Source organism: Dermacentor variabilis, chromosome 9, assembly GCF_050947875.1.
Source record: "Dermacentor variabilis isolate Ectoservices chromosome 9, ASM5094787v1, whole genome shotgun sequence".
NCBI classification, from domain to species: Eukaryota; Metazoa; Arthropoda; class Arachnida; order Ixodida; family Ixodidae; genus Dermacentor; species Dermacentor variabilis.
Window position 1 is genome coordinate 11,484,791 of NC_134576.1, and position 25,918 is coordinate 11,510,708.

The 25,918-nt window shown below is 45.6% G+C and overlaps 1 protein-coding gene across 6 annotated transcripts in view; it reads left to right on the forward strand.

Annotated features, from left to right (window-relative positions):
• LOC142558608 (DNA-binding protein P3A2-like) overlaps positions 1 to 25,918 on the forward strand; it is a 221,067-nt gene that overhangs the window by 123,547 nt on the left and 71,602 nt on the right. For 2 of the 6 annotated variants that reach the window (XM_075670767.1, XM_075670772.1), the window contains one exon: positions 19,665 to 19,910. The exons of 1 other annotated variant lie outside the window; for it this stretch is intronic. In XM_075670767.1, coding sequence (XP_075526882.1) covers positions 19,665 to 19,910 — 246 coding nt within the window. The remainder of the gene's footprint in view (positions 1 to 19,664; positions 19,911 to 25,918) is intronic. 3 more of the 6 variants (XM_075670768.1, XM_075670773.1, XM_075670770.1) reach the window with 2 other exon arrangements.

The window sequence follows — 25,918 nt, forward strand, 5'->3', positions numbered from 1 at the left end:
GAACTACCTCTTTTGTACTTTCTTTTTGACATGGCCTATTTTTAGCCATCAGGTACCCACTGGCCTCAAACCTTAAGACGCATGTCGCGAAATCTATTCTGTTCTTCATTGCTTTTTATTTATTTGAAGTGTTCACCATTGACTTAACTGGTTTGTGGTCTGTCTGTCCACATCACACTTCACACTTGTAATCACACCTGTAACCCTTGAATGTTATTAATGTTTTATAGTATTTCCGCAATGGCATGACTTCTGCTGCTCCCATTCTATGGAATGTTAAAGGGACACTAAAGTGCAAAACGATCTCTTCTGTATCAGTAAATTACCGTTCTACAACACCAAAAACACCACTCTTACAACGATAAGACGTTTGGTAAGCCAGAAAAAGCGCAAGAACGAAATATGGGTGGCAATGTCTACTTAAGTTCCCGCACCCTGGGGGCTGTGACGTCTTGGATTCTGATGGCATCTTCTAGGGCCTACTAATTATATACAGCGGTACAGATTGACTACATTGGGTTCTAAAGGAACCAAATGATAAACATGGCAAGTTTCAGGAACCTTTATTCAGCCAACGCGGCCCAAATGTGAAAACATACTTTGGAATCCCTGATGTCATGCTGATGTACTGGCGCTGGGGTTTCGGTGCGAAATTCAAATACTGATACTTGGACCTTCATTTTCTCATCTAATAATCAAACTATTTTTTTGACATGACTGCCTGCAGGGTTCTCAAACAATGCTTCATTAGTCTAAACTGATTTACTGTTTCGCTTTGGTGTCCCTTTAAAGGGTGCCAGCGGTGTGGCCGTACCTTGCCTTGCACCTCGTGCAGTCGACGACAGGGCATGTAGGGTGCACTGTTGTGCCTAGGACAATCAAGGACCGAGGTGCTGTGCACCATACACAAGTGCAGAAGGTGCGAAGAAACATACTTGAATTAATTGAATAGACAACAATAATAACACTGCTGGCATAAGGTACCACTTACTTTGGTTAGATAAGACTTGAATTGTTATATGTGCATAACAGTCAGACAGGAAACCATGAAATCACGCAGCAATTATTACTAGAAACAATTAAATGGCTCAGAAAATGTTAACCGCAGGTACTTCGGCTTAATGAACACAATATTAGTCTTGTGCAGCTGCAATGCCACCTGTCATCTGTTTTCGAACAATGTAGTTTGCTTTGCTGTACCTGTTTGAGGAGCACGTGCTTGTCGCTGTCTTTTCTGAGTGTAATGGGCCCTTGTGCTTGTTCGTCCACTTTACTCTCTTCAGTAGCCTGCTTCTGCTTGGGTGGTGTCCAGTGCTACAAGGGAATCAAATTTATAGCATACTTTCCTATCACTTGCATTAGTTAGTGCTTCATTGTACATTTTGTTTGTTTTCTTGTATTTGATATTTGAACATGTTGCACAGTGCTTGGCATTGCACGGGAATGATGACATGGTTTAATTTGTGGTGCACAGCGGCAATTCTTTGTGCACCTGAATAAACACTGATATGTCAATGCCATGTCTCTACAAATACGCCCCTTCTTCATGAGTGTAATTAAACAGGGAATTCAGATTGCACTTCTGCCGTATGTGTTTGACCCCCGCTCAAAGAAAAACACCGTGCTTTAAGGAGCCTGCAGCACAAATTGTGAATTACTGAATAAACTATTTACTATCACTTCCTTTGCACCTATGTGATGGGTCAGCCGCCGACACTTGCTGACTTGGCCTGGTCGTGCTGCCTTCATCCCCATTGCCTTCTTGAGTGTAGCACACCCGATCTAATGAAGGCTCTTCTGTGTTTTCGTCGTGGCTGGCGTACATTGACAGCAACAAGTCTGATGCACAACCCTCACCTGCATACAAGGGGAAAAAAACAAAGCACAGGGATGACACCAAACGTTTTTATTGGTTTTAAGAATAATATTGCAAATACACATTCAAAAGGAGTACAATTTCATTTTCTCGGCCCTGCCAGTTACCTTGGCTTTTCATAGTCTTGTGTTTGCAAACATGAGTGAAGTTAACATATATGCTGAAATTGGTCCGAGACAAAAGGGCAGGAGCAGCAGCAGCTAAAATTGAGTGTCTCGTGACAATCTAATTGTATTCTTGCTCTCTCTGTTGACAGGAAATAACTGATGGGCGCAACATTTTGGCTGCATGGTGCAGAACAATAGGCGGGCTCAGTATTTGCGAGTCTAAGAAGTGTTACATAACAGCTCAGTAAACTAGGCTGGAGCCATGGACAAATACTAGACATCTCAGTGCTCGCACTGCGATCACAGACGGCGCGGGCGCGTGTACATTTAAAAAAAATGTACTGGGACCCGTTATGCTCTCGTACACCGGGCGCGCAAGGTGGGCGAAATAAGGGCTCAAATGCAAACTGTATTTCACTTGCCATGTGTCTCGCCACCGTCTGACACGTTCATCGATGACGTGGCCGCGTCTCTGATTTGCCGCGCCAGGCGCTGTCGTACTGTTGCCGACCGCGCCAATGTAGTATGCCACCGCGGCCCTGTACCGTTGCTCGTTCTCTGCAAAGTTCTCAGCACAGAGCCGGCGTTCTTCATCAAATCGGAGATTTCTTGCAATAATTGCTCCCTCTCTCCATACTGCTCCTCGGTGCCAGACCTACGGAGAACAAGATCAGGTGACGTTGCGACTGTGCGTTTCACATATACTGAACAAAGTCTTCATCAATGTGTAACCGCTTACGGGGCCTGCGCTGTGCTGCAGAAGAAGCCGAACAGGGCAGCGTAGACACCACGTTCACATTGTACGGAGCCATCTTGCATTTGAAATGGCGGTCACTATGGCGCTGTTGAAGTCGATGTGGCTTCACAGTGGTGCCCTAGCTGTGATAGCGGAACGACGCTCCGCGCTCCACTTAGGCAGCTTCTAAGCAGACCATGTTCCTCCCTCCGCTATCCCGCTTACGGCTAAGCGGACGGCGCATGCGCATTCGCGTACCCTTTTAGTTGAGCGTAAACACGCTCAACTAAAACACTAATGAAATGAGGCATCTACTTAAGAACGTTTGATGTGTGCAGACCGCTTGGTTTGTCTTGAAAAGTCGCTCGCGTAGCATTCGACAGATGGTAAGCGCGATCATTATTAGCTAGACTTAGCACAGAACATATCTCTGCGGCAAGTTCGGGGTGCGATCATTACACGGGAAATTTTTAAAAAATCTAATTTTGACAACAAAATTTAGGGGTGCGATCATTATGCGAGTGTGATCATTATGCGAGTAAATACAGTGTACACCAAGTGTTTTGAAAGAGTCAACAACTTCTGAAGGCATTTTTTCAAGTAAATGATTTTCTGTGAGAACTACTGGCGACTGTTTAGGAGTAAAAAAGATTGCTTTGGTTTTGCTTGTATTGATATTTAATTCATATTGCTCCATGTTTGCAGGCCTTGGAGAAAATTATTGATGTTTAACTGAAGTTTTTTAATGTTGTCATCCGCGTAGATTATATAAGATGGTGTTTTGCTACTGTTAGTGACATCATTAACATATACAGTCGCTGACCATTTATTCGGATCTCACGGGGACTAAGGACACCTGTTCATTCGGAAATGTCTGAATGAACAGGTGTCCGAAAAAGCAGATTAAAAAAAAAATACTTTATTTCCACGCACTTATTCGGGCTTGGCAGTAGGCTTGAAGAAATCGTGAATTCGCCGTTGCATGCTGTTCCGTTTACGAGTAATCAGATAAGCCTGCATCTCGGAGAGGGTCGTACGGTCACTATAGGCGGCTGAAAGCACAGTCACTGCTTGTACACGCTCCGCATGCGACAGCAGCGTAACACATGGTGCGTCATCTTCAGACTCAAGAGTCATCGTCCGGCGGTGCAGCAGAAACCTGACGAGTGATCTCGCCGTCTTCAAGTTCTGCGCATGTCAGTACAGCAGTGTCAGCACCTGTGAAACTGTCAAATGAGACGGTGTCTGGAATCGCAATGCAACCACTGCGCAGGTCTCGGCAGAACATTTTCGGCGTCACTAGGGAGCACATTGGAAGGCGACAAATCCTAGGCCTCCCGGCACCCGCTTGCCGGCATTCCCCAGCACAGTCTGCACAGGCACTGTCAGCGCCATTAGACACTTGACACGATGTTTCTGTATGCTGCATTGCATCACTGCAACCTCGACACAGCACGCAAAGCAAACATCACCACGCCGTCACGCCGACACCAGTCGCACAAACGAAAAAGGTGGCCTACTCGCAGCGTCATGCACGAGGAAAGAAACAAATCAGCTGCTGGATGGTCTTGATATGGCTTACTAAGCTGAGACCGGAACTGCTGTAGAGCCACTCTATCGAACCAGACAGAAACAATGATGATGAGCGGGGATTTGCAGTAGCGCCACTTGATTGGGCAGCAAGGAGGCTTCGTTCAAAACAAAAATGGCATTCAGCAAGTCGAACCATGCACCGGTTAGAGTCGGTGCATGGTGCTCTCGATCAAGTTGGCCCAAGGAGTGTCCGAAAAATCAGACGAGAGGTTGCAAAGTGTCCGAACTTTCGGCAGTTGTTATGCATTATGGTCTATGGGGAGAATGGCGGTGCCACGAAGCAGACCGAATAATCGAGCATGTCCAAATTTTTGGAGTCCGGAAAATCAGTCGGCGACTGTAAATAAATAAGAGCGGTCCAAGGATACAGCATTTATCGATTTCAGAGGGAACAGGCTGCCATTGATAGAAATGCACTGTTTCCGGTATTTAAAATATGATGTTAAAAGTTTTAAAGATAGTACCCTTATCCCGCAAAATTCAAGTTTTACTAATAATGTGCCATGGTTCAACCTGTCGAATGCTTTTGAAAGATCTACACATATTCCAATAACAAACTGTTTTTCCTCAAATGCTTTTAGAATAATTTCTTTTTGTGTTAACAGAGCATGCTCCGTCGATTGACCTTTGCGAAATCCAAACCGACATTCAGTCATCAAATTGAATTTATCTACGAAAGAAGAAATCCTAGAATGTAACAGTTTCTTGACACCTTTAGAGAACAGTGGTAGAAGGGAAATTGGTCAGTTATTGGCGAGGTTGTTTTTATCTCCACTTTTAAAAATTACAATCACTTTTGATATTTGCATTTTCTTTTTTTTAGAAGTTCCGGTTGAGAGGGCTAGATTGTAGATATGAGTGAGTACCGGTGCAGTTAAATCTGCTATGTATTTACATGTTTTATTTGCAAATTATCTATGTCCAGAGCTGCGCTGTTTCTAAGTGAACAAAGAGTTGCGAAAGTTTCAGATTCGCTTGTCGGGTTTAGAAAAAGGCTCTTGGGGTTTTTTTCAATCGTATAGGTTGCATCAAAATTTTAGGAGCTTTTCCCTAGGTCCAGAAAATGTCATTAAAAGCTCGTGCCAGTTTAGTACCCTATACTGATTGATCGCTTAATTTTAATTCACTGATATTTTGATTTGCATTGAAACGATTCAAAAGGTATTTATTTTTTTTCACATGGCTTCAGGTTTATAACTGTTCTCTAGAGAAAAAATATTGTGCAGGTATGCGCGTTTTGCATTACGCAGGAATGTATTGGTTGTGTTTCTTTGTTTTTTAAGTAGTTCCCAGTCCTCAGGGCCGCGTGTGGTTAAAATTTGTTAAAAAAAGCTTATTCTTCTTCTTAATTAGTTTCAAGCAGTAATTAGTTATGCAAGGCTTGCGTGATTGTCCTGACTTCCTAATAAGGATAAGTGGAAATGATTCGAAGTAAGCTTTCTTAAACAGGTACAGAAAATTATCATAGGCTTCATCGCATGTTTTCGAGTCATAGACGATTTCCCAGGCAATATTTATTAGCTTATTTCTAAAATTGTCGAGTGTATGTTGATAATGTTCTGTACTTTTCGAACTACGCAAGAAAGTTTTTTAGTGTCTTGGTAGGGGGTCTTAACAAGCAAAAAAATTGGCAAGTGATCGCTAACTTGTGAGGCAAAAACACTACCCACGCTGTCGCTAGGATCCAGATTTGTTATGAATAAATCAATTAAAGTACTACTATTAGCGGTAATAAGGGTAGGACTACCAGTAATGCCATGGAATCCATTCGAATCTAATACTAAGTGAAACTGTTGCTTACCGCCACCGCTGCAGGGTGCAGCGGTGGCGTAGAGGTAGAGCATCTGCCTCGCATGAATCCCGGTGCCGCGCAATTTTCCAACGGATTAAAAAAAAAAGAGAAGAAGATATCCGCTGGTTGATAAAATTGCACAAACAGGCCTGGAGTGCCGCATGATCCCGGTAACCAGAATCGGTAACGCACTCCCTCACCAGAGCAGGATTGGCCACCCTAGTGCAGTACTTGGCCACAACCTCCCATATGAACACAACCATCAAACCCCGGCCCTCAGTCCCCAGCAGCTGCGAAGCAACTGACCATGGCGGCAGTCAGACCTGCGACGCAGCAGAGGGTGCTAAGAATCCCTGGATCCGGACAGGCCGCCATTGGAATCTGAAACTGGCAACGTTTAACGCTAGAACGTTATCTAGTGAGGTGAGTCTAGCAGTGCTATTGGAGGAATTAGATGGCAGTAAATGGGATATAATAGGGCTCAGTGAAGTTAGGAGGACAAATGAAGTATACACAGTGCTAAAAAGCGGGCACATCCTGTGCTACCGGGGCTTAGCGTAGAGGCGAGAACTAGGAGTCGGATTCCTGATTAATAAGGATATAGCTGGTAACATCCAGGAATTCTATAGTGTTAACGAGAGGGTGGCAGGTCTTGTTGTGAACCTTAATAAGAGGTACAAATTGAAGGTTGTACAGGTCTACGCCCCTACATCCAGTCATGATAACCAGGAAGTCGAAAGCTTCTATGAAGTTGTCGAATCGGCGATAGGTAGAGTGAAAACAAAATATACTGTACTGATGGGCAACTTCAATGCCAAGGTACGCAAGAAGCAGGCTGGAGACAAGGCAGGGAGGAATAGGGCATAGGCACTAGGAATAGCAAGGGAGAGTTATTAGTAGACTTTGCAGAGCAGAACAATATGCGGATAATGAATACCTTCTTCCGCAAGCGGGATAGCCAAAAGTGGACATGGAGGAGCCCGAATGGCGAGACTAGAAATGAAATAGACCTTATACTCTGCGCTAACCCTGGCATCATACAAGATGTGGACGTGCTCGGCAAGGTACGCTGCAGTGACCATAGGATGGTAAGAACTCGAATCAGCCTAGACTTGAGGAGGGAGCGGAAGAAACTGGTACACAAGAAGCCAATCAATGACTTAGCGGTAAGAGGGAAACTAGAGGAATTCCGAATCAAGCTACAGAACACGTATTCGGCTTTAACTCAGGAAGAGGACCTTAGTGTTTAAGCAATGAACGACAATCTCATGGGCATCATTAAGGAGTGCGCAATAGAAGTCGGTGGTAACGCCGTTAGACAGGAAACCAGTAAGCTATCGCAGGAGACGAAAGATCTGATCAAGAAACACCAATGTATGAAAGCCTCTAACCCTACAGCTAGAATAGAACTGGCAGAACTTTCTAAGTTAATCAACAAGCGTAAGACAGCGGACATCAGGAAGTATAATATGGATAGAATTGAGCAGGCTCTCAGGAACGGAGGAAGCCTAAAAACAGTGAAGAAGAAACTAGAAATTGGCAAGAATCAGATGTATGCGTTAAGAGACAAAGCCGGCAATATCATTACTAATATGGATGAGATAGTTCAAGTGGCTGAGGAGTTCTATAGAGATTTATACAGTACCAGTGGCACCCACGACGATAGTGGAAGAGAGAATAGCCTAGAGGAATTCGAAATCCCACAGGTAACGCCAGAAGAAGTAAAGAAAGCCTTAGGAGCTATGCAAAGGAGGAAGGCAGCTGGGGAGGATCAGGTAACAGCAGATTTGTTGAAGGATGGTGGTCAGATTGTTCTAGAGAAACTGGCCACCCTGTATACGCAATGCCTCATAACCTCGAGCGTACCGGAATCTTGAAAGAACGCTAACATAATCCTAATCCATAAGAAAGGGGACGCCAAAGACTTGAAAAATTATAGACCGATCAGCTTACTGTCCGTTGCCTACAAAGTATTTACTAAGGTAATCGCAAATAGATTCAGGAACACCATAGACTTCTGTCAACCAAAGTACCAGGCAGGATTCTGTAGAGGCTACTCAACAATAGACCATATTCACACTATGAATCAAGTGATAGGGAAATGTGCAGAATATAACCAACCCTTATATATAGCTTTCATTGATTACGAGAAAGCGTTTGATTCAGTCGAAACCTCAGCAGTCGTGGAGGCATTACGGAATCAGGGTGCAGACGAGCCGTATGTAAAAATACTGAAAGATATCTATAGCGGCTCCACAGCCACCATAGTCCTCCATAAAGAAAGCAACAAAATCCCAATAAAAAAGGCGTCAAGCAGGGAGATACGATCCAATGCTATTTACAGCTTGTTTACAGGAGGTATTCAGAGACCTGAATTGGGAAGAATTGGGGATAAGAGTTCATGGAAAATACCTTAGTAACTTGCGATTCGCTGATGATATTGCCTTGCTTAGTAACTCTGGGGACCAATTGCAATGCATGCTCACTGACCTGGAGAGGCAAAGCAGAAGAGTGGGTCTAAAAATTAATCTGCAGAAAACTAAAGTATTGCTTAACAGTCTCGGAAGAGAACAGCAATTTACAATAGGCAGCGAGGCTCTGGAAGTCGTAAGGGAATACATCTGCTTAGGACAGTTAGTGACTGTGGATCCAGATCATGAGACTGAAATAATCAGAAGAATAAGAATGGGCTGGGGTTAGTTTGGCAGGCATTCTCAGGTCATGAACAGCAGGTTGCCATTATCCCTCAAGAGAAAAGTATGTAACAGCTGTGTCTTACCAGTACTCACGTACGCAACCAGTACTCTCGACGCAGGGAGCTATGGAAAGAAGAATGATAGGTGTAAAGTTAAGGGATGAGAAAAGAGCAGATTGGGTGAGGGAACAAACATGAGTTAATGATATCTTAGTTGAAATCAAGAAAAAGAAATAGGCATGGGCAGGACATGTAATGAGGAGGGAAGATAACCGATGGTCATTAAGGGTTACGGACTAGATTTTTAGGGAAGGGAAGCGTAGCAGGGGGTGGCAGAAAGTTAGGTGGGCGGATGAGATTAAGAAGTTTGCAGGGACAACATGGCCACAATTAGTACTTGACCGGGGCAGTTGGGGAAGTATGGGAGAGGCCTTTGCCCTGCAGTGGGCATAACCAGGCTGATGACGATGAAACTGTTGCGATAGAGACACATTCAACATAGATATATTGTAGCCACCACCTGAAATAAGCGTTAGCTTATGTTCTATACGTAGTTAAGGAACGTTTCAAGATCAATCAATCAATCAATCAAATCTTTATTTCCAACGACAGTTGGGGGTCCCTTAGGCGAAAAGCGGTAGTAACACCACTTGAAAATAACTAAAGGCCCACGTACATGACAGTGGTATTACGATTCATACGTTCAAAAACAAATTTACAATAATCAAGTAAAATATGCAGTTCAAAAAAAAATTAAGAAGAGGTTGTGCAAATACAACAACGGAACAATAGAACAAATAATGTCAATATATAAGTACACTCCAGAACAGTTGTACATTATAGTTGAAATATTAAATGTTCACGTGAACACACATCATAAAATGACGAAAATAACCGTGTTACAAGGAATAATGAAACATACTTGATCATGTTCGGGCAGTACAAAACACATTAGACAAGAGTTAGAAAAAATTCACGCATTTCTTTTTTTGTAAATCTAGAAAAGTTGGCGTCTTTCTCTTCATATTTATTAAGTTGGGACGGCAGTGTGAATCGAAGAGACTGCAAAAGATAGGTCGTGCGGGAACGAGGAACAAGCCACTTGTCGGTGCTGCGATTGCGTGAATCAGTGTAATGCATGCTTATATTAGATAAATCTTTAATAAAAACTTTGAATTGCTCGTTTGAAAAGAAATAAGCAAAACATTAAACGAAAATCGAACATGCGATCCACACTGAATATTTTATAGCGGGTAAACAATGTAACTGTAGAACTATTGCGCGGGGCGTTTGCAATATACCGAACTGCTCTTTTCTGCAATAGGTGAATTGTATTTATGTCACTAAGGGTTGTGGTGCCCCAGACTAACAGGCAGTAATTTATATGGGAAGAAAACAGAGCATGATAAATCTGAAGTTTAGCATTTTCTGGAAGAAAGTGCCTACATCGTGACAGAACACCAGCAGCACGCGATAACGATTTAGTCAGTGATTCAATATGACACGTCCATGTCATATGAGCAGAAAAAGTCACGCCCAGAAGTTTATGTTTCTCCACTATTTCGACGGGTATTCCCTCAAGCGTTAATGATTGGTTGACGTTGACTTCAGTGCCTCGGGATCTGAAAAAGACAGCTTTTGTTTTTGTCGCATTTATTCGTAGGCCATTAGCTGTAGACCATTGCAGCACATCTGAAAGTACACTTTGAGTTCTCGCAACAATTTCAGTTGGATCTTGTCCAGAAACAAAAATACTAGTGTCATCGCGTAGAGCAGGAATGAGGCGTCATTGTTTATCTTAACAATATCATTTATGTAGATATTGAAGAGCATTGGTCCTAAAATGCTTCCTTGAGGTACCCCACAAGAAATGGTTTTAGAAGATGAAAAACAGTTAGCAATTGAGACGCATTGTTTTCTTTCAGACAGATACGAACTAAATAGTGAATTAGCTACACCACGTACCCCATAAGCACTTAATTTCCCGAGTAAAATATTATGGTTTAAGATAATGAATTTTGACAAGCTCCCGCTAGGAGGACGTTACATTGTAGCAATGGCATAATTTTTGGGTTTGTCCACAAGACGTTCGATATCATTCAATACAAAAGAGAATTGATCAAGTATACTACATTCGAAGCTTTTTTTTTACATGTAATGTAATAAGATCTGCCGCCAGATCTGCAAGTTCTGTTTATGAAAAACGTATAACTTGGATCCATTATAACATCTCTCTCTGATGTGAACCATGTCTCCGTGAGCATTACAATGTCAAAAGTAAAATTAAAGCTTTCCAAGAGAATATATAGTTCGTCTGCCTTATTACGTGCTCACTGCATGTTAAGATGTAAACATTTTATTCCTTTTATAGGTTCAGTGCTGAATATCTTATTTACATCTCTGTGTAGTGCCATTTTTCAATTTATCTTGTTTTTTCAATAATCCTCCGTGTTTTAGCTCTACACAATTTTGTCAAGATCACGAGGGCTGCGAACATGAATTACTCGGGAGTTTTCATCTTTCTGTGCCAAAATGTTTCTATCTTTCGTCCAGACGAACTTCCAACTACAGACTCGCTTCTTCTCTATTGTCTTTCCCAAGAGTTGTTTTAGAGGGGGACAAAGATGCTCATTTATAAACACAGGGGAGACCGACGAACGGGCGAGGTCAGACGTTGACACACGTGTTTTCTTAGTCTTCTGAACAAGAGAGTCGTGTTTTACACGGCTGCTAAACTGAGCTATAATACTAGGGCAGGCTTGGTCGTTTCGGGGTTTCACTCTATGCACAACTTCAATGTCATCCGGGATCACAGGCTCATTAACAAGTGTTCCTATCTGGCATAGAACTTTCTTGAGGTCTTTATTTTCCTCTTCATTCACTTCCTTAATCTCGATGTTGCACCTCCGTGAATACTGCTCACTAGCAGTCATTCTTAGATCGTGTTTCTCAAGCTCCGGTTTCATACATGTGCAATCATTCATCAACGATTCATTGGCCTTCCTTAACATTTCATTCTCCCTTTCAAGAACAGTAATTTTTTTCGTTATCTGTTCACACGTCGCATTGAGGTGCTCGAGGTTTTTTTCAGTCTCTTAATTCCTTTCTGACATCTCGTTCGAGTTTAGATTTCAATTGTTGAAGTTCCTTCTTGAGCTCTTCCCTCAGCTTGTCAATGCAAGGTGACATTATGCAGCTTCACAAAAAAGCAAAAAACAGATAACACTTGTTGCCAGCAGCGAGCCAAGAAAAAAAAAATCGGAAGTGAGAAAAATACAAGGTTGAAGAAAACGAACCTGCGTAGAATTGAAAGTAGACGCTATTTGAAAATGTGTCCTTCCTGGTTGCCTCGCCGCTGCCAAGTGGTCAGTCCGGGCGAAATCACTCAAGTTTTATAGCGCGCAGGTAGTTCCAGCGCCTGCGCAGCTGAGGTATGTCATGACAAACCCCTTTCCAATGATCACGACGTTGAAGGCATGTGGCTTTGTTCATGCGCCTGCCGAAGTTCCCCACTGCGGTATCGGCAGCGTTGATCCAGCAGCCGGCGCTGACACCAGGCTATCTGCGTGGAATTGAAAGTACAGTCAAACCCCGTTACAACGAACACCACATTAACGAACATTTCAGATTAACAAACTTTTGAGAAATGCCATGCCGACTGCTTATAGTTTCAACGTAAAAATATTTCACTACTACGAACTTCAGTATAACGATCGTTATTTAATTTCCGTGTCATCTTAACAACACCTCAGTACTACAAACTCATATCCCGAAATGCGAGGATTCTTAGATTTCAGTGTATCCATCACGGCAGTCGGAGCTCTAAGCTAGCAGACGACGCAGCGCGAAGAGTGGGCGCCTTGCAACTTGCTTCCCGCAAAAACCTGAGATGGCGCGGGAGGACAAGGATGCGGGCGGGGACTTCTTTTTTTTCCTTCTCCGTTGCGGAGGCAACGACGCACCAGGTTTTGTGAGTGGAGAGGTGGGGAGCATGGGCTCGTAAAACCTGAGACGGTACGGCAGAAGGAAAAAAAATGTAGTAATTAAAGCTGAAGTGGGCCTTTTCTTTTTTTCCTGTTGTGGAGGCGACGACGCATCACGTTTTTCTTGCTTGTTTTCTCAGTTGTTCGCGTGCTGTCACCCGTATCAGGCCTGTCCAGCTTGTTTTTCTTCTGGTCATATAATTGTGTTAGAAGTGCATGCCGGCATTCGCGTTGCCATGAGCTCAAGAACTCTAACCACGGCGAAGAAGCGAAAGCAGTTTTCTTTGAGCGAGAAAGTATACATTCTTCGCGAGATAGAAAACGGGAATAAACAATCTGTCGTGGCTAAAGAACGTAGAGTGGCGCGGTCGACAATCGCCACGATTCTCAAAGATAAAGAGAAAATCTTTAAGCACCAGCAAGAATCTCAGCTTACCCCATTAAGGAAGCGACTGCAGCTCGGCGATTTCCAGAATATTGACGCAGCAGTGCTGACTTGGTTTAAAGACGTGAGAGCACAAAATGTGCCCGTGTCAGGCCCAATGCTGCACGAGAAGGCGCTGCAGTTCGCTGCAATTCTTGAAGTCACTGGCTTCGAAGCGTCTTCTGGCTGACTCCACCGTTTTCGCCAACGAAACGACGTAACCTGGCAGTCTGTGTCTGGCGAGGAGAAGGCAGCAGATGAAGCAGCAGCAGCCACGTGGAGAGAGGAAAGCTTCCACGAAATGGTCAAGTCTTACGCTGCAGCTCATGTTTTTAATGCAGACGAGACGGCCTGCTTTTATCAGCTGCTCTCGGACAAGACAATGCATTTTAAAGGAGAATAATGCAGAGGCAGCAAAAAGTCGAAGCTTCGCGTCACCGTGCTGTATTGCTGCAATGCAGATGGCACTGAAAAGTTGAAGCCTCTGGTGATTGGGAGGTTTTCGAAGCCGCGCTGCATGAAAAATGTAGTGTCACTGCCGTGCCATTATAGAGCGAATCAGCGTGCCTGGATGACCCGCGAGCTCTTTTCTGAGTGGCTGCTGATGGTAAACAAGAAGGTGAGGAAGGAGGTGCGGCACATTTTGATGATTGTGGACAATTGCTCGGCGCACATTGTCAACATATGGCTCACGAATGTGCGTCTCGAGTATCTGCCGCCGAACTGCACATCAGTACTTCAGCCACTGGACCAAGGAATAATAAGGAGCGTGAAGTCGCACTTCCAGAAGCGCCTTGTTCAGCGGCTGCTTATCAACCTGCACCTGCAGCACTCGACAGCCATTAACGTCTGACAGGCTGCGGAAATGCTGACAGGCGCATGGTGGAGCGTCACGTCCACCGCCATCCAAAACTGCTGGAAGAAGGCCGGCCTGACGATCACAGATGGCCAACCACAAACCGATGAACCGGCAGCGGAGGACAGTTCAAGCAAGCTTTGGAGCGAGGTGGCTGAGCAGCTAGCCGTCAATCCTTCAGTCACATTTGACGTCTATGTCCAGTGTGACGAGGCGACGTGGACCTCAGCGGAGCTTACCACTAATGACATACTGCAGAGTGTCCAGGGCACGGCGACTCAAGATGAGGAATGCAGTGACGACATGGACGATGATGTTACGGCAGCGCCCGAAGACCACGATGAGTCCATGTCGGCCACAGGTGCGTTGGACTGCTTGCAAAAACTCCGCATATTTATGGCCAAAAGTGGTGCAGCGAACGAAGGTGTGCATAAGAATGAGGACGGTCTGGAATCATTCGTGCTGCAGTCTGTGCTGCACCCGTCAGAAGACGATCACGGACTATTTCAAATAAATGTGCCTTGTCTGACGATCAGGTGTGCATTGTGTGAGAAACGAGTTCAAGGAGGTACCGTTTCAAAGGTACCGTTTGCGTTACTGAATTGCTATTGTTATGGCTAATTTTTGCGCTTTCACTATAACGACCCTTCAGAATAACGAACATTTTCCTGCGGTCCCCTGAAGTTCGTTATATCGAGATTTCACTGTAGATGTTATTTGAAGATGGGTCCTTTCTGGTTGCCTCGCTGCTGCCAAGTGGTCAGTCCGGGCGAAATCACTCAAGTTTTACAGCACGCAGGTAGTTCCAGCGCCTGCGCAGCTGAGGTATGTCACGACACACCCCTTTCCAACGATAACGACGTTGAGAGCATGTGGCTTTGTTCATGCGCCTGCCGAAGTTCTGTGATGCAGTATTGGGCAGCGTTAATCCAGCAGTCGGCGCTGACACCAGGCTACCTGCGTGGAATTGAAAGTAGATGCTATTTGAAGATGTGCCTTCCTGGTGGCCTCGCTGCTGCCAAGTGGTCAGTCCGGGCGAAATCACTCAAGTTTCATAGCACGCAGGTAGTTCCATCGCCTGCGCAGGTAGGTATGTCACGACACACCCCTTTCCAACAATAACGACGTTCAGGGCATGTGGCTTTGTTCATGCACCTGCCGAAGTTCCGCGTTGCGGTATCGGGCACCGTTGATCCAGCAGCCGAAGCTGACACCAGGCTATCTTTATGGAATTGAAAGTAGATGCTATTTGAAGGTGTGTCCTTCCTGGTTGCCTCGCTGCTGCCAAGTTTGATGATGCTTGCCTCCAACTTGACCAAGTTTCGAAATTCGTTCCTAGTAAAGCTGCCTTGATGATCCAGGGACTCCAATGTGTATATTGCAATGTGTACAGGAGTTAAGAAGTCTATGTTTAGTTTGATCAGTGGAAAACGAGTAGAAGTAGATTCGTTTCATACTTTACAGGCCTTCATTACACCTTGCTTCATTTCAACTTGGAAAAATTATTGCATAATTGGGAGGAATGTAAATACATTACTTTTGAATCAAATGTTGCTTAGAATTATAATTTTCTCAAAATTGCGGCTTTCGCATTGTGGAAAAATGGCCAAGAAATCTATTTTTGAAAATCCCATTGTCAGTTCCTTTAACCCTTTTTCTATCCGATTCTGAAACATCACTGGAAATTACATAGACATGCTCTAAAAAACTATTTGTTGTACATTCGAACCCACTTATAATACTAGTTTTAACAATATATCGGTTATAACAATGAGAAGCTGCTGCACTGTCGACTTTTGTATGTTTTTCCATGGTGAATTAACCCGCTTACTACAATGCCCCGACGCGGCATTATCAGTTATAACAATGAAGTCTGGCGTCTAGGTGTCTGAGCCAAAAGATAGTGAAATGCGAAATCCATGAAAAGAAAAAAAAAAAGAAAATGAGAAATTCAAGCTGCTGCACGATGGGCTGCTGCTCCAACAGCCGCCGCGCGTTCATTTTCCTGTCGCGTTCTCTCCCGTCGCCCTTCGACCCCTCCGAACACGAATGGGCTGCGCCCATAGCTCTATGTCGCCCCGCCCTCTGAAACACAAATTGACCGCGCCAACTGCGCCGCAAGCAGATTTCTTGCATGTTGCTCGCTAGCTCCTCATTCAGTGCAACTCTGCAACCAGCTTAATCACTCGCATTCGTTTTTGTTGGCTATGTCGAAGTCGTTCCTGGCCGCGCGGTTTCTCAACTTCACTTGACTCGCCGTCGAAACGGAAGATGGCTGATCTGCCTGCTGATCATCGGCAATGCATGCCGTTGCCGGTGAAAAGAAAGCGCACGGCTATAGGTTTGGAAACTAAGTGCTTCTAACCGATGAGATGATCGTCGCGAATGTGCTTGCATCGGATAGCGACGGCGACGACGGAAGCGATGACGTGGTAGGGCAGGCTGCCTCAACATTGTCCTCACAGGAGGCCTGGCATGATTCAGTCCCTCTGGGGCTTCATTTTCATGAGGAACCTTCCGCTGCACTACGTGGCTTTTCTCGTGCAAGATGCTTGTGGCGATCTCTCCTCAGCGTTTCTTCTGGATGTCTCAAGCTGACAGGCTGCCGCGGCAGCCTTCTCGCAATTTTTAAAAGGCCCCTTTTGGGGCCACCAAGGTGATGCCTCGGTGGGGCTCGCATATCGCTTGCCACCCATGACGCCTCATTGCAGTTGTAGCAGTGCCATTCTTTAACGCTGACAACCGTGGCTTGTTACATGCGATCGGAGCGCGAGTGAACACAATCAACAGCCCGATGGAGGAAGGTGGTGGGGAGGAGAACTGACCTCCCTGCCTATATAGTTTTCTCATATCAGCTCTGCCATCCCCCTATTTTGATTCTTTTTTTTTTTTCATGTAACCCGGTTATAACAATTATCGGTTATAACAATGGAATTTTCGTGGCACTTGAATATTGTTATAAGTGGGTTCGACTGTATCAGCCAAGGTGGCAAAAATTTCACTAAAGTTATGAAATAATAGCATTTTTCAAGCCACTATATCTCCAGATCGGTGCAACTGAGCGCTGTCATATCGGTCTCATCGGAAAGCGCATTTCTCAAACTTCAAATCTACCACTTCAACTATCTCCTTCATTCAAGAACAGGCGCAGCAAATGACCTTACTCGATCTCCGATTGGCTGCACCCACCATGTGACTGAGTGAGTGAGTGAGTGAGTGAATAAACTTTATGGCAGGTCCGGCGAGGACGCGAACTCGTCACGCACCCGGCTAGTCCCACGTCGGGACCGGCAGGTCTAGCCCACCAGCCCGGTCGCGGGCAAGCCGGACGGCCAGGATTTGCTTTTCTAGAGCGGGGTTACTCAGAAGTGAGTCCCACCCTCCTTGATGAACTTGGGGTATGTCGACCCGCACTCCCAGAGCATGTGAGGTAGAGTGGAGGTCTGGCCGCGGGACGGGCAGGCGTCGTCGCGATACACGTTGGGGTAAGCCTCGTCGAGAGTGGACAGACACGGATATGTGCTGGTCTGTAGAAGCCTTAGTGAAACGGCTTGCGCCCTATTCAACTTGGGGTGAGGGGGTGGAAAGACCCTTCTGGACATGTAGAAATATTTAATAATCTCGTTGTGAGTAGCGGGAGCGTCCCTGTGACCATAGAGAGGAGGGAAGTCAGTGCTTCTTATAGAGGAAGCGCTGTCGGTGAGGTCGTGAGCAGACTCATTGAGGTTCGGGGGGGGGGGGGAGGGGGCACCCTCGACCGACCCTACGTGAGCGGGAAACCAGTGAATTGAATGGTTTGTGAGAGCATATGGACTCGAGCCATTAAGAACAGCTTCCTTGGCGATGCAACCCTTCTGAAAGGCCCTAACTGCCGTTTTGGAATCACTATAGATTTCAGACCCACGACCATCTAGCAGGGCGAGGGCGATGGCGACTTGCTCGGCGACTCCGGGGTCTGAAGTGCGAATCAAGGCGCTATTGGAAATCTTCACTGTGGTTCGCCATTGGTATGGCGCTCGCTCCGTAGGGGCGTCATCCGCTCTTTGCACCTCACGAGTTCTCAACGTCCCGACCCTCGTTATCTCGACGAGTGTAGAAACTGGTGCTACGCGGACATCGCACAAGTGCAGCCGATCTCTCCACAACTGGACTTTTCAGAGCCACGGCTAAGCATTCTGAGTATTGGTGATGCAGACTTCGCAACCAAGCACATCATGCATGCAATCCTCGGGACCCACGACTATGCACATCACGACACACGAACTCCTTGCACACGTGGCTAAGCCTTTCTAGTATCAGTGCCGCGGCCAAGCACATCACGGGCGTACTCTTTGCACCCACAGTTCAGCATTACCTCGGCACACTGGACTCGGCGATCAAGAACATGGTGCACGGATTCGTCAGAACTGCAGCGTACCATTTTGAACGTCAGCTCCTCAGGCTCCTTGACCAAGCACATTGTGCACAACAGTCCGGCTTTTATTTTATTTATTTATTTTTCTTGGTTCTAGTTTCTTGAGCTGCAATGCAGTCGGAAATTTCTCACTTTTCTGGCTTGATTATTTCAGTTCGTTCACATCGAAAGTGTGTATTTGATGTGAAGGTGTCAAGAAAAATAAAAAGTGAAAATTGGAGGGGGGGGGGGGTACCAAGAATGTGTCATTTAGATATGCTCACAATGTTCAGCAAACCTTCCACTGCATTCTGCAATTTCTGGTGTGCTTTTGTGGGACATTGTGCAACATTTGGTCTGCAACCAAGCCAACATGCTCTTCACCGAGCAGTGGAGAAGGATGTCTTGGGGAAAAAAAGTCAAGCAAAGCATTTCCGACTGCAGGTAAAACACTCTAGACGCCCCGCATTTGATAGGACATCAATGACTACAGCCCTGGTGCCTTTTGATAACTTGAAATTGAAGGTACAAGTTTAAAAGCCATTATCTTAGACCCTCATTTTTTTTCCTGCTCAGCATGTCTGGCTGCTTTCTTTGCAACTGCTAGGTCCATCTAATCCCCCCTTCACCCCCCCCCCCCTTTTTGTCTTTTTCGAAGTGCAGTTCAAGGTGTGACGTTCTTGCTTTCCCTGTGTGACCATTTTGTGAATGACTGATTCAATGAGTTGTTCACACTCTAAATGTCTGTTGTACAGTCACCTCAGAAGAATTGAGAACTAAAAAAATTATGCTGTAAACATCAAAATCTAGGAATCTCACACCCTCAACCACTAGTTTTCGAATGCACAGTGCTTCAAATAAGTCTTCTATCAAATTTTGTAAGCCATTCAGGCTTGGGACAAGCTCAAAAGGAGAAAAACTTTCTAAATAAAGAAGTTGTAGAGATATAACGTAAAAATTTCTGTGATAAGATCACAGAAACATTCCCACTGCCTCTGCCAATTTTTTTGTCAGAATTCATGAAGAAATAAGGAAGTTGATTTTAAAAGCCACGTCCTCCCCCCCTTGAGACTTCCAGAGCAGCTGAAATTATCTCTTCTTCCCCCAGCGACCCAGAACTTTTTCGGATAACGTTAACTGGGACATGCTGCATATTGAGAGATAAAAAGAAAAATTTTTTTCCTTGACGGGGTTGTGTATGTCCGCCAGCAGGTGTCGTGGACGCACGCCCTGCGCCAGATAGTGATCAACTGCTACCGCTTCCACGGCCGAGAGGACCTGCTGCCGGCTTTTGAGGAGGACGACAAGGACAAGGGCAGCAAGAGCCCGACGCCACCACAGCTGAGCCAGCAGCAGCAGCCAGTCACCGAGGCCACCCTGTCGACAGCACCCAGCGTGCGCATCGACAAGGTACAGTGGAGCACAGTGTCTGACAGCAACAATGGAAATGTTCAGGTATGTGAAATGAAACAAGAGGCAAGAAAAAGGTTGGCTGCAGTGGCAGTGGTTACCCGATTCTCGGGTGTTCAGTGTAGAAGACAGTGAGCGCCCAAATCTAATGCACACCCAATTCTATACCAAGAAAAATGTAGCCTGCCTCTCATTCTGGCCATCGGAAAATTGCGAAACCTGCAGGATTTACCTGCACATTGTGGACATCTATTTGTTCTTAATGTCCACCGTCATCACTCATGAAGAGCTGTTCCTCGCCCTCTGTGTGGTGTGCCTCATTTTTTGGATGACCCACCTGGGTCTGGCCACGTCACCAGTGTGTCCTGCAATGTGCTCAAGACAAGACTCTGAAAGCATGTGACGCCACTATGTTTCCACTAGCTTAACATAACCTCTTTCAATTAGGTCTTTGCAATGAAAGTAGAGCGTCATCTTTGTGCTTGTTGCTATACTCGCGGACAACTTTCTGTGACTTTGAAGCGAAAGCTGGTGGAGGCAAGTGCGAGCACTTTTGGAAAGAGTCCCACGTTTTCATGCTTGTTAGTGTAAGCTGGGGAAGAGAAAACATAAACACCTTATTATCAACAGTTCAGCAACACAAAACACACCACTGAATGTAAAAGCTTACTTATTTTGCGGCTTTTCCCTTCCACTTCTAGGCAAACACAAAACCGTTGCACGGGAAATGTGCTTCGGTTCAGCATCTGTTCCGAGCAATGAAAAGTGCTGTCAAACACTGCCGGAATACTTGGCATGGTAACATATATAGAGAAGCTCCGCCCCTGCGGCTTTCCCTTCACAGCGGCAGAAGGTTGTCCGCGAGTATAGCCTGCACACTGCTTGCCATGCCAATGATTATGGCCGTGACTGTAGGCTGTTGCCAACGATCTGAATGGGATTTCCTATCAAATTGCAGTGCGCAGGCAGTTTTCATATCTGTATTCTTGGAACATAAGCTGTGCATTAGAATTGTGTAAATGCTTTATCATTCATTGTGAGCTTTTATTCATTGCCGCTTGAAACTCTTCCAAGGCGGAGGGTTTCCAGTTTGTGGACAGTGAGTTCATTCACTGTCCCCTAGCACAGCCAAAGCAGACCGTACAACCACTGTGAAGAGGTGGGGAGGGGGGGCATATTGCATTTGAATTGTCCGGTAAGGGCCTATTTTAGGACAGTTTTGACTCGCAGAAATGTGTCTACAGTCGACAACCGATAATTCAGACGCAACGGGGAACGTAAATACTGTATTTACTCACCGAACGATTGTACTTTTTTGTAAAAAAAAATTGACACAAATTCAGGAGTGCGATCATTATGTGGGCAAATTCCCCACGAAAAAATAAATTTTTTTCATCCCACATTTGGTGCGGGAGGACAACAGGTTAAGCAGGCAGCTGCCGCAGCACAGTTGCGCTGTAATAGTGCGGGACTGGTGCGAGACCCCAAATATGGCTGCCGGCGGAGCAAGCCGAACGTGCCTAACGCGACTTTTTTCTTCTCGTGAGTACATTACGCACATTGAAACAGTTTTATCAGTAAGGAGTAATATTGTTAATATTGGCAAGTTCGCGATAATAACAAAGCCATGTCCACTTCGAGGGGGCAGAAACAGAGATGCATACTGCGGAAACTGCGGCATTTGTCTTCACTACAATCCTAATATGGCACGTTTCCGCTGAAGGTGGGCGAATATATTAGCTGTGTTACAAGCGCCGGCATATGAATAGGGTACACTTCTAACGTATCAGTGTAAACGTGGCCCCTATCGTTGCCGCTCACTATTTTTTGCGTGCCCACGAGTGCAGACGAGAAGAATCGAAAGGCACCTTTTTTGTCTTAGAACGACAGAAAGCTGAGCTAGTTGGTAAGGACTCATTGTGCAACTATCAACTGAAGGGAGCACTGAGGCACTGTCATTGTTGTTGGCCAAAGCCATTATGAAGCCTACAAGTAATAAAGCCAAAGCAGGTTTGGTTGTAGCTTTCTCTTTCATGGAAGTGCTGAAAGTGATGAAAGGAATAAAATGGGGCATCTGCTTAAGAATGTTCGGTGCGTGCAGACCGCTTGGTATGTCTTCAAGAGTCGTTCGCGTAGCAATTGACAGCATTCGACAAATGGTAAGTGTGATCATCATTAGCTAGACTTGGCACATGACATATCGTTGCGACAAGTTCGGGGTGCGATCATTACACGGGAAAGAAAAAGAAATTGAATTTCGTCGACAAAATTCAGGGGTGTGATCATTACGTGAGTGCGGTCATTACACGAGTGCGATCATTACGTGAGTGCGACCATTATGCGAGGCCTTTACGCATACCGCATACAGTGCAGCCGCGCGAGACGAAATGCCGGTTATAATGTAGCTTCCACGGGCAAATCCCGCCGACAAGCACGGTAGCATGCACGCTTCTCAACGAGGTGCGCCCGCCGATGGGAGAGGAGAGCAACGAGGGCAATGTGGACGAGGAGCATCAGGCATGGAGCAAATGAACGAACAAAAACAAAAGCTGCGCCAGCGTGACACGAGTGCAAATGGTTGCCTAGACGATGGAGAAGCCTTTGCTCGGCTGCTTATGAATGGCATGCTTTGCACTGAACGCAGTTTCAGTTTATGTGCACCTTTCACGATGTACGTCGTGAGATGCAGATATTGCGCCTGTGACGCTGTCAGTTTAAGCGGCGTTCTGCAAATTTAGTTTAGAGCTATTAGGCTTTATGTGTACTGCTGAACTTCTGCCGTACATACCAGTGTGCATGCATACAAACTTGGTAGTCATTCGTAGTAGTTTCCGCAGCTGATCGCCCAAGGAACCAAACACCACTTCGTACGCGTTGCTTTCAGTTCATCGTGTGCGCATGATCGCATGCGTAGTCTCTATGTAATCGTCTATGGGTATGAACATATCAAGGGCAAGCTTCCCGCATCTGCATACCACTGGACACCCCAGCTGGCTAGGCCTAACCAGCGGGCCTCGTTGGCGACCAACGTTAGGGTTTGATGCCGAGTCAACGAAGTGCATTGCAGTAGCTATATGGCACATGAAAAGGGGAGAAACCACCTTGACAACGAAAGTGAGGGCACGGGCAACGCTCAAATGGCGGCAAATTGGTCTGCAGTCATCATGTTTTCTTCAACACCGTTCAGTGGGAGAAATCAGATGATGCGACACTGTGCTGTGCCTGAAATTTCTGTCGTCGTTTTCTAAAAGTTATTACTTTGTCTGCTTCATGCAATGACTGTCGGTACTTGGACATTAACTTTTCAACGTTCGTAAATTTGACTGGATGCAAAGCTCGCAGTTTCAAGCTTCAATTCTCGAACACGTACGGCTGGTCAGCCTGCATGGTTTGCTTATGTGCAGGCCTTGAAAATTGTTGTTTTGGTCATACCGTTTATAGTTTTGGTACCCCTTATAGTGCGGATATTCGCGACGACTTGCGTTATAAGCAATTGGTCTACACTATGTAAGGCAGGACCAATATATAACGACAACCGAAATGTTGGATGATGCACAGTGTGCCGCACGATCTTTATGACATTAAATTGCGCAACGCTGCAGACATGGCAGCTGTAAACAAAGTTGCTGCCACATTGATTCTACACCAAACCACAGCTATGGCTGCTTACTGCTATGCAAGCAACACTGGTTAGGCCTAGCAGTTTAGGCTGTACAGCTGGGACACGAACTTGCCAATGGCTGGCGTAGTGGCTGGTGACAAGCCGCCACAGGGAACTCGTCAGCACTATGCTCGTACCCGTAGACGTACAGTGTCTCGCAGTATTGCCCAGAGGAGGGAAATCTGCCGCCACCGTCTACTCTAGTTTGCTAATTGGCATTGTACTGCCTTGGGAAAGGCAGGGAGATGGGTTTTTTGTCTAAAATGTGGGTTGGCCTAGAACATGGCACAGTTTACTGACCACCAGTACAGAAACAAGCACTGACTAACAAGAACAGACAACAAGCTGTTGCAAAGTGAGCACAGGCCTTATCGTCTGTTCTCCAACTTTAGCAGCCTGCTGGCACTTCTTACATTTCATATAGTTGTACAGCCAAGCACAAGTAGAGTAAAACCTAGTTCATTCGACCCTCATTAATTCGGAAAATTGTATCATTCGGACTCGTCCTTCGGTCCCGGCTGGCATATGCTTTATTTCATGCAGTGGAACTATCCTTAATTCGGATGTATTTGGCCGCACATCAGCTAATTCGGACAACTCTCGGAGCTCAGTGAGTGCCGGTGCACAGCAAATATCTGACACCAAAGTGCAAAAATGTCGTTAGTGAGCACCGAAGCAAAGCTGCAGAGTTTGCATTGCCATTGGCGGAAATCGTACGTGAATGACAGCGACAGCAGAATGCGTGGTACCAATTCGTGCCTCTAACGCCTTTGTTCTTGCGTTTACTGCTGTGCATAGCACTGCGTTGGCCGTGTGCCTTCATGACTGCACAGTTGTGCAGTCGTGTCAATAGTGGCCGCGGTTTTGTCCGCAGAAGTTGCGGCAAACGGTAGTTTGTTTTTAACAAGCTTTCGAGCTTGAAGAGCACTGGCTATATCGCAGTGGACAGCGACCAGCTCACTGATCAATAAATAATCGGGACGTGCGCGTGGTAGTAGAAAGCCCGTCTCAGATGAAGACGGGCACCGTGGCTACGCTGGGAAGGAAGTCGCAAGGCCTTTGCCGTTACAAATCAGCCGCGGGATGATGATCTGCACTGCTCTTGTGCAAATTAGAGAAAGGATTGGCTCATTCATTCAGTAAATAAAAGCGTGTTGACGTAATAAGCACTTGTTTATTGTTCTCTCGATACCCTCGATAATTCAACATTCGGTGAGTTAGGACATTTCTTTTCGGTCCTATGAAATCCAAAATAACGAGGTTTCACTGTACTCGTGATTGAATAAGAAGTGTTTGTGTGTAATATTTAGGAAAACAATGCTCCTTGCATGCTGTTTTAGTAGCAAACGAACCAGTGTTACAGGCGGAAATAGTAATAGCCGGGTGCTTTCTCAAGGTGTCCCGGTTCCGCAAGGACGACTCCCGTTTAAAGCCACTACATGCTGGCATTCCCACACATGCAACAGTGGTGCAGCGCCGGTCTTCCCCCGCTGTGGATAATGTAGTGAGAAACTCTATGCCTGTGGACGTCACTGGTGAGAAAGTGCGAGATTACACAAGTGGACTGGACAGAGGGCCAATGGCACTTAGCAACTGGAAAGGAAAGCTCTCCTCCATGGCACTTTCTGAACCTCTGTGCATTTGATGCACTCAAAACAATGCGTGCATGTTTTGGCTAGTGGCCTGTCTCAGTTAAACCGCAGCCAACGTGGCGATCCCTTGTGGTCCCACTGATGGCACTTTTGCATGGCAACAACAGTGCAAAGGATGCGTTGTGTGGGACTTGTTTCCCTGCTGCATTAGTGGCACAAAGCCGCCACCTTGCGGTCGAAATCTCCACAGCTCTTCCTGGCACATTAGAGACATGTGTTTTTGTGTCGAACTTGACTGCATATTTCCTTTTTTTTTTTTTTTCAGCAGTATTAGTGTGTCTGCTTATAATGAATATCGGAAGGCATTGCTGCATTGTATATGACTTCATTTTGGCAAGGTCCAGCTGCCTTGGGCAGTCTCATCTGCAGTGTAATAAATTGCCTGTGTGGTTAGCCGTACTGGCTTGAGGTATTTCAGTTTTGTTGCCATCCAGCACTTCGTTTGGTCATTCTTTCTTCTTTTTGGTCCTGTGAAATCTGAACTGACGCAGTTTTAAAGTACTGTCAAATATACACCATACACGGTAGAAGCTCATTCATATGTCTTGGAAAAAAATGCAAAAAAGAACGTGCTAACTGGGAAAATATACAATCCGAAACAACAAAAAAAAATTGGCATACTCAACTATTGTTGATATCTACGTAATGCAAAGCGTCGCGCGGATCGTTGTGGCACGAGACGTCAACATGCGTCGGGCTGGTGAGGCTTTGGCAGCCCGAGGCACATGTTGTTTTCCTAT